This window comes from Xyrauchen texanus, chromosome 24 (genome assembly GCF_025860055.1).
Source record: "Xyrauchen texanus isolate HMW12.3.18 chromosome 24, RBS_HiC_50CHRs, whole genome shotgun sequence".
Classification (NCBI taxonomy): domain Eukaryota; kingdom Metazoa; phylum Chordata; class Actinopteri; order Cypriniformes; family Catostomidae; genus Xyrauchen; species Xyrauchen texanus.
This window is the reverse complement of record NC_068299.1, coordinates 14,053,867-14,063,628: the sequence shown is the minus strand read 5'-3', so window position 1 is coordinate 14,063,628 and position 9,762 is coordinate 14,053,867. Positions and strand designations below refer to the sequence as shown.

Sequence of the window (9,762 nt, the reverse complement as noted above, 5' to 3'; positions counted from 1 at the left end):
AAAAGTGACAGCTGTATATTTACCTTAATTAATACAAATCGAAGCTTGATTTGTTGCCACCCCACCTCACACAGAAGCTTATTTTATAAAAGACATTCTGTTTTGTTGTATTAACGTGAGCGTTGATTTAATTTGCCTATGTTGTTGTTCGAATAGTTGTAGAAATAAAAGCTTCTTCATATGTCCAGCAATAGTCTGATAATTGTTTTTTAATTATTATTATTATTATTATTATTATTATTATTGCTGTTGTTATACTAAAATGTTAGTTGTACACATTTACCAAACTTAACATTTAATTAAAAAAAATGTATCCAATTTAAAACATTTATTTCTTTTAGATGTCCTCTTCAGCGTGCAATTGTTGTTGTTGTTGTTGTTCTTGTTCTTGTTTTTTTTTTTTTTTTTTTTTATAAAAGTTTCAAAAGTTACATAAAGCTAATTCCTCTGATATGCGGGCTATCTGCTCATGTCTGTTGCTGGTTGTGTCCTCTAGCGTTGAGCACTGCTGTTCCAGTGGATGGAACTTCACTTTAGTCTTGGGGGTTTGCCTGTGTGACGTCGCGGGTTAGGTTACAATAAAGAGGCGGTTTGACTTTGGGACCACAAGACAGAGCTAGAGAAAGTGTGTGAGAGAGAGAATTTCTACCCCGAGTGATCAAATACTCGCAGCGCACAACCGCTGGAGCACATCTGTGCGAACTTCGAGGGTTTCTCCTTGTCTCTGCTGCGAGAACATGCCGAGGAAGACAAACTTTTCTCCGTATCGACTGAGAGTTTTGCACTTGTGAAACTTTTTGCTGCAACCGCTGTGGGAAGATTAAACGACTGTGAAACTTTTCGGGTCGTCCCGCTTCACCATAAAAGCTGGTAAACATTTTCTCACATTCTGGAATATTTTTGCAAAGTATCTGCCTTCTACTTTATTGGCAGATTGCAAGTTAGTTAGTGTATTGGCAATGATTTCCTCCAATAGACGTTAACAACAAATGTGTAACGTTAAAAATGAATTCACTGCGAGTCATTGCTTGTAAAGCGTGATGTTGGACCTGGAAAACTTCAAAAATATAATTAGGATCAGATATCGACTTGTAATTCCCTTATTCCAATATAATTTGTTGCTTAAAGCATAGCCTATAAAAGTCGTAGCAAGTTAGCTAATGTGGCTTTTAAAAAGTGATCGGGTCAGTGATCAACAGGTGGGATGCCTCAAACAATGCGCGCATTCCAACATTTAATTGATGTTAATAGGTATTAACGCTGTTAAATATATGTTTAAGAGTTAGTAATAAATTATAACATGAAGATTCGCAGAAATAAGTCTGAGAAATGCTTATGTTGTCCGCTCTAATGTTAAAGTCTCTGCAGGTCTTGTCATCTGATGTTTTTCGTTTCAAAAATAGCAATTAAAATACATTCGTTTCTGTTGACAAAGCAAATTGCAAAGTTTCGATTTTTCTATTAGTCCATAACACTTTCTTTTTTTTTAAACATGCATGGTCTTGTGTGGTCAGTGGTCTTGGGTCATTTATGCTTTGAGTGGACCTTACAGTCATCCAGTGATGATGTAGGGCCTAAGTAAATAAAACGTGCTGTTATTCGTTTAATACTGTTTAGTGTAAGCGCTCCTCATACACATTATGACTTCCAGAAGCAGCAAAACTCAATATATATATATAAAACATATTCAGCGGTAATAATGACCTAAGAAAATCCTGTACGACTGTTAATCTACCATACAATTGTAGCTCCACATATTCAATATTAGGTAAACGAAAACCATGTATTTTATAGTCATGCAGTTGTCTATAAATGTGTTGTAAATAATGTTAAATACTACAAGTGTTTATAAAGGAATTCGTTAATGTTGGGTTGAATAGTTTAATTTTACATTTAAGATGTCCTGGTATATCGTTAACGTTAACTAAATATCCAAATATCCAAACTGAAATATGAAAAATATTATATTATAAAATATTATACAAATTGAAAATATAAATAAACGTAGGCTATGTATACAAATATATAAATAAATAAAAAATTATGCAACTAAACGAATAAATATGCAACTGAACATTTATATTTTAGGCCGAGAGACTTATTTATTATGATGATTATTACTAGTAGCCTAATAGTATTAATATTATTATTAATAATAATAATAATATTTTTTTCCTGAAATTAGTTTCCTCGTTTAATGCTTTAAAATGATAAGAAAACATGAAACAATGTTTGCATTATTTGTTGAAAAAAACATACAACGAATGTTTGATATGACGTCAGACAAATTTGATTGGCCTAAAATAGTATTTGGATTGTGATCTTTTCAGCCTGACACATAATGTTATGGCCGTTATTTACAATTGTATCATATACACTGTCAAATATTTTCCTTATTATTCAGTAGCACTATAACTTTGCATCAAAATGCAAACACATCGAAGTGTAAAAACAGGTAGGCCTTCACCAGATTGGATAAACAGATTTGTATATTTAGTAAAGTGTTTGTTCACAGTGCTTAATGAATGGTGTGTTTCCCTCTCCCCAGGGTTAAGTGACCACATCCTCTCGGGGGGCTGCGCGGATAAAAGAAAACATACACTTACTTGATAATCGTTGCACAATTGACCAGAGGCCCGTCTTTAACGCATGAATCGGGAGACCGTGATTAATTCCTGTAATACACGTCGAGATTTCTCTGTGATCTTCATAGGCGCACATCAGGGGTGGACTGGTAAGAGAAATCGGCCCGGGATATGTCGCAGTCCTTTTCTGCATATCGCTGCCCCCTTCGGCACATCGCGGCGCCGTTTTGTGGCCCGTTCTGCATTACGCGGCGGCTCATTTCAGTTTAGTCCCGGTTCTCCCGATGGCCAGTCTGCCCCTAATCGGACCCAAAGTGCGTGAAAATACCCGGTATGCCAGATTATCAATCCAGCCAATTCACACCGAGAGCGCGTCTAAAAAGATCAAATAGGCCTACTGAAGGCATCCACCCGCTCAATGCGCTGCTGATGAAAGTTTTTAATCTGAGCAATCAGTTATTGATAAGGACATTACTGACAGAGGGTCATTTAACAGAGGCCACATTATGGGCGCGAACTGTGGGCACTTGGCCTGCGTCTGCTAGTAGGCCAAGGCTGTGCTTGGCTGAATACTTGTGCCGTTCGGGTGTCCGAACATAGATCGCATTTAATCATAGGTGGGACAACAAACATCATGTTATCTTTTTTTATTACATTATTTATTGAATATTTTTTTTTATTTAAAAAACCAGTAACAACAACAACATATATTTTGTACCAATATAGAGCGGAACTGAATTTCCCCCTGTCCATCTTGGGATCTGGCCCCTGGGTGGATGGGGGTAGAACAGAACAAATTGCAGTATGACTTTTGAGCCTCTTTCATCACCTTTTCTGTGGTAGGCGTCTCTGGCCCCACAACACTGATTCTGCCTGCATGGCGTAGGGGACAAAATCTGGTGTGATTTATTCTGCACGGTGCGCAAATCCCACTAATTGTCCCAGAAAAATGTCTAAGCACTTGTAAAATCCCACAATATAGAAATGTCTGAGCTCCCTGATGCTCATAAGTCTGAGGGTTACTTTTTGTCAACTGGCGTTAGATTTAACGGTTAAGCGGATAGTTCAGGTGACACATTTCCACTCCATCACTCGTATCAAAGTATGTAGACTTCAAGGGGTTAAGGGTACGAGCCTGTTCTCGGGAGTGAGTCCTGATCTCCTCTAATGACCCCCGTAAGTAAAAGTCAATTACTTCTGCACCATGATCAGAGCGTCCAAATCCCCAGGGCAGCCTTGAGCTTCAGAAAGACTAATTAGAGCTATTTCACTTTTTATTTACCACAGATCAGACTTGCGCTCAGTATCCTGATTGTTCTAGACAGCAATACATGGAATCATACTTACTTTCTTTCTTTCTTTCATAACTTGAAAAATTTGTCTTTTTGAATTTTGTCAGAATTTTTAAGCTCTAGGCTATTCTCCATCATAACGAGAACCCTATCTGGAATCCTTAAAGTAGCATATTGTATTCACAGTAATCTTACACACAAATGCTTCAAAAATCTTCCAGATGTAATGAGTAACACTGTAAACACACCAAGCCTGTTTGTGTGTGCACATGTAGTCCCTGATGAGACAAAGAGGAGTTATTGTGCTTTTCGTCTGTTCATCCAACTTGATTAAACAGTTGAAGCTGGTATGTTGCCTGCTGTCTTTGTCTCACCCTTTATGGCCATGGGCATATTTTTGGCATTCAGAAAACGCCTACGCCAAAATGTACATGCGCATAAACATTGCTCCATGTTCATGCTGTAGTCTGCTCTTTCAATATGTCAGACACAAGTTGCCTCACTTGGGTTGGGGGGGTGTCCTGTCCCAGGGGTCCCGGATCCCTCTAACCTGTACGTTTCTAAAACAAATAAGATAAATGCAAATTATATAATGTAAGCATAATGGAAAATGGTTTCTCACTGGACGTCTGCAGGTGTAACATATTTGATACACCATGTTTCACATCGTTCAGGATGTTAGATATTCTCAAGGTTCAGATGGAGACAATAAAGTTGAACAATAACAATAGATGGATTGATGCAGTCACAATGGTGTTAACTGCCGTTACCTCTCCACTCATTTGTATCTCTATGTTTTTCTCCTATAGAAACTTCCTGTCATTCCTGGAATTCTCCATATCCACTTCATCTGTCAGTCATGGGCAGTAAGACACTCCCAGCACCCGTGCCCCTTCATCCCTCTCTGCAGTTGGCAAACTATTCCTTCCTTCAGACCTCAAACGGGCTACATCTGCCTGCTGACCAAATGCCAAGCATCTACAGTTTCAGTGCCCTCCATGCTGTCCACTTACACCAGTGGACTCTGGGCTACCCACCCTTCACTTTGCCACGCTGCACCTTCTCCAAGTTGCCTGGCCTGGTGGATGCCCGTTTTCCTCTACCCACAATCCCTCTGTTCCCCCACCTCATCCAGCCTGGCAAGCAGGAGTACCTTGGAAGATGTTCTGAAGTGTCTTCCAAGAACAAACCCCGTTTTGACTTTGCAAACCTAGCAGCGGCTGCCACGCAGGACGACGCCTTGAAGGCGGAAGATCTGAGCACTAATGGGGGGCATGTGCGTTCGCCCTCGTTAGGCTGCCTGCTGGATGTGGCCAAGCTCTCCTCACCGGAAAGAAAGCCCAGCCGTGGACGACTCCCATCCAAGACAAAAAAGGAGTTTGTGTGCAAGTTCTGCGGCCGCCACTTCACCAAGTCCTACAATCTGTTGATCCACGAGCGCACACACACAGATGAGCGGCCCTACACTTGTGACATTTGTCATAAGGCCTTCAGGAGGCAGGACCACTTGAGAGACCACAGGTAAGAACAACTGGTTAGCTTTGGAGTTGACATTGAAATTCATACCTGCTTATATATACATAAAGCATAAAGTAATAAAATCTGTGGCCTACCCACAAACTCACTACCTGCAGATCTTATTATTTTAATGTCAATGAGGTGTGCCTTGCAAAGCCTCAAGCACAACAGATATGCACACATACAAATCAGTTTTTATTTTCTCAAACCACCCCTGTTCTGGTGATTTATGACATTTGATATTCCAGGACTATAAGAATGATTGAAATTAGTTGAGACATGCTGAACAATCTTCTCCAATTCTTCAGCAATGATACAATCTTGGCTCTTGGCTATCACTAACAATTATCACAAAATACACATTATGCAATATCATATTTGCAATTTAATTAACAGTTGCAGACCCAAAGATTTGTCATGACAAAGCAGCTAATTATTTGCACTAGCTGAGATTTAATATCACTATTGGCTCAATTATTCACTGCACATTTTGGCAGCATACTGAAGTTCACAATATTTAATCTGTGGAAAGCTTAGACAACTTCAGATCTGTGTTGTTTATGATGAACAACAATGTTCAAGTTTGTTAACAAACCACACCCATTTTCTCTCCTGTCTTCCCTTTTCTCTGCAGGTACATCCATTCCAAAGAGAAGCCATTTAAATGCCAAGAGTGTGGGAAGGGTTTCTGTCAGTCCAGAACTCTTGCTGTCCACAAAACATTACACATGCAAGTCAAGGAGCTTAAACCAGCAAAAATAAAGTGAAGGCATCTGCCTCAATCAACAGGGACGCTGTAAAATCAACCCTAGAGATACGCCAGCCAATTACATTGTCATTCCAAGGCCACAGAGAGTACATTTAAGGTCCTGTGGACTTGTGCACATGGCTTAACACACCAAAGATGGATTAGTCCTGACCAAAGAGCTTACTGAAGTGGCACCATTCCATAACCTACATCCATGATGCCTTAATGTTTGACTGATACAACAGAATGGAGATAGGAAGTCACGGAACTCAGCAGAAGCTATTACATGGATATAAGTATGTCACATTTATTTGTTTAGAAAAGAACAAAAAACCAAGACAGATAAATCCAGAGCACCAACACCAATGAGGACAGCTATTGTGAAATATGTGATTTTAGTCTGCACTGCTCCATTCTGAATGATTGGTTGTTTTATTTTTGTACACTTTAATTTTTTTTTTTTTTCAGATATTTTTGAAATTGTTGTTGAAGAAGGCAGTCTCTTTGAAACCTATGCAGTTAATGAGAGCCCACAAGAGTTCTCACATTTAAAACCCAAAGTTTGGAGCTGTCAGCTCTTCTATCCAAAGACTCACTCAAATCATGTAATTACTCCTTTTGTACAGATTCCCTATTGTATAACTGATATTTGGCACTTTAATCTGATTATTGATTATTTACATATATCACTGGATTCTTAAACTTATTTTTGAAAATAAATAGTCATTTCCTTATTATAGGCATGTTATTGGAAGTCAATGCAAGTCATACCCCTAACTCACATGCAACATTTCCTCTCAACACAGAGAGAGAGAGAGAGAGAGAGGGAGAGAGAGACAGAGAGAGAGAGAGAAAAATAAGCAAAACAAACTCTTGTTTAATTCCACTTTGCAATGAGGTTATATTCATTAACATTTGCTAATTAGGTATGATGAATTAATGATAATAAATAAACGATTTATTAATCTTGGTTAATATATATATATACATTTCAATACAAATATTATATAATGTTCATGATAGTTCAAATAAAGGTTTACAACTTTATTGTAAAAAAATAAATAAAAAAATGTGCATGTACAAATAAACCTTTACCAAGATTACAAAATGCTGTAAAAGTATTAATGTTAGTATTAATGTTTACTAATAGAAACTTGTTTAAACTGGCGATAGAAGGATGCAACTGGCTCAAATAAAGAGAGTTTTATCTTCACAAAATATAATTCAATATCAACCAATAAGCAGGGATAAACAACTGTGCTCCATGCTTCAGTGAATAAATCATTAAACAATCCACAATTTGAACACAGGGGATTGACATCATATTTGCCGAAGGATGACATCTGCTGCTGTCCTCATTAGTGAGTAGGATGAACAATTCTTTCTCTGAGTTTAAATCACTGCAGTGCCTGTAAATCACTGTATTCAGTGCCATCAGAGGGCACAAATGTATCAATAGACTGCAAACACAATTCAGAGGGTGAATAAAGTGTTTGGAGAGTTTAAAGGACTTGTTCCAGACAGAGAATTATCAAGAGTGTTAGATCCTGTGGCTCTTCATGGCAAAGACTCACTAACAAGGTGATATCAGACGCTATCTATTTAAACAGTATTAAAGGTATATTTCACCCAAAAAACATGAATATTCTGTCATCATTTACTCACCCTCATGTTGACATTCTTTCTTCCATGCAACATAAAAGGATATTCTAGACATAATGTTACCCTCTGTAAACATTCACGATCAATGTATGGAAAATAGATACAATGAAATTGAATGGTGAACAAAACTAACATTGGTCTGCTGTCAAACATCTCCTTTTGTGTTTAACGGAAGAAAAAAAGTCATATGAGTTTAGAACAACACAAGGGTGAGTAAATTATGATAAAAGTTTCATTTTTAGGGTGAACATTATTTTTTTGAGGGGTGGTATCATCAAGGGGGCATTTTCTGTACCTCTAGTTAAAATGTATATGTAGTTAATTGTACACTAAGGTACTAAAGTGTACCTTTAAAGGCAAATTTATATGTTTGTTCCACTGGGGGGAAAAATACTCCTCCCTTTTTGTCTCCTTAAGGGTACCACCCCAGTGACGGCCTTGTACTTTAAACAGTACCTTTTTTTCCTAAGAGTGTTCTTACAGGGCCCAAATGAATTGGTTCATTGCCGAAACAATATTTCATAACACAAACTTGGACCCATGCACAACTCAGAAGAATCTTTAAAAGCTCACCATTCCAATATCAGGCCACATCATTAAATTTATGGCCTCTGCTATGGTAAGGGGGCCAATCACTTTCACAACATCTATGACAGTTTTTGTTCTACACCCAGAGCTTGTCTCTTGGGTTCGCAGGCATTCTAAAGTATGTGTTTGTGTATGTGGTATGTGTGTAGGTTGTGTATGATGTGAGTTTCTGTGCACTGTCATGATTTCTGCTCTGACATCATCATTCTTGACTAGCAAGAAAGCAGTTAGTGGGCCGAAGATTCAAAATTACACTCATCATTTTACAGTGTGATTAGAAGCATAATACAGGTTCATGAAGCAATTCTCAAACACTTTAAAACATTATTATTATTTTATTATGTATTAATGATAATAATAATACTTTACAGTGATCAGTTAATTATATTAATTACTAATGCAATAAAATAATAATCATCATTTGAATAATCATTATTAATATTATTATTATTGTAAATAATTATTAATAATGGAATTTACAATTGTATTTACAGGCTTTGAAACTAATCTTTTTTGACATTTGTGTTATAAATCATTTTCTATAACAAAAGTTAAGGAGCGATTTATTAAAGTGTTAGTTCACCCAAAAATGAAAATTCTCTCATCATTTACTCACCCTCACGCAAGTGAATGGTGGCCAGGCCAACGTCTTCTGAAGTGATCTAGTTGGTTTTTGGTGGGAACACACAAAAAATATCTCTACAGCAGATTTCAAACTCGATTAATGTAAGCAAGATTGAAATCATTATATTGACTGCATTGGCAATTGACAAATAACATAATACTAATAATAATATAATAAATACAAATAATATAATTTATAATAAAGTTACATTTACATTTAAGTCTGTTCTCACCCAATACTAACTGTATCACATGGGAAGACATTAATTCATCCACTGGAGACTTACGGCGTACTTTTAAGATGACTTTTTCTCCTTTTTGGAGTTTCAAAGGCCTGGCCACAATTCACTTGCATTGTATGGACCTACAGGCCTGAGATATTCTTCAAAAATCATAATTTGTGTTCTGTAGAATAAACAAAGTCATTAACATCTGGGGTGGCATGAGAGTGAGTAAATAGTAGTAGAATAAACATTTCTAAAATGTTAAATCTTTAGGTTTTTATGTTACTATGACTCAATTGTGAGGATCATCCACCGCAAACATAGATATTTTTTTTATTTGATACCAAACTCACTGATAGTTCATGGCACAATTCAGCCAATAGTGTTTTTTTGTCAATGTCACGAAAAGAACCAGTCGATGTTGTCAATTAAGGCAATGTTTTTGTCTTCAGCTGAGCATCATGGGTAAATGTTTCATTATGTGCAAATGCATCCTGCCTTGAAGTTAAACCATTCTATCA

General features: G+C 37.2%; 1 protein-coding gene across 1 annotated transcript; it reads left to right on the top strand.

The window, feature by feature from the left end:
- Positions 1 to 625: 625 nt before the first annotated feature.
- On the top strand, positions 626 to 7,746 carry LOC127617923 (protein odd-skipped-related 1-like). Its single transcript, XM_052090093.1, has 3 exons — positions 626 to 870; positions 4,687 to 5,398; positions 6,030 to 7,746. Exons 2-3 carry the CDS (start codon positions 4,737 to 4,739, stop codon positions 6,160 to 6,162), a joined length of 795 nt encoding a protein of 264 aa, XP_051946053.1. The 5' UTR covers positions 626 to 870; positions 4,687 to 4,736; the 3' UTR covers positions 6,163 to 7,746.
- The last annotated feature ends 2,016 nt before the right edge of the window (positions 7,747 to 9,762 follow it).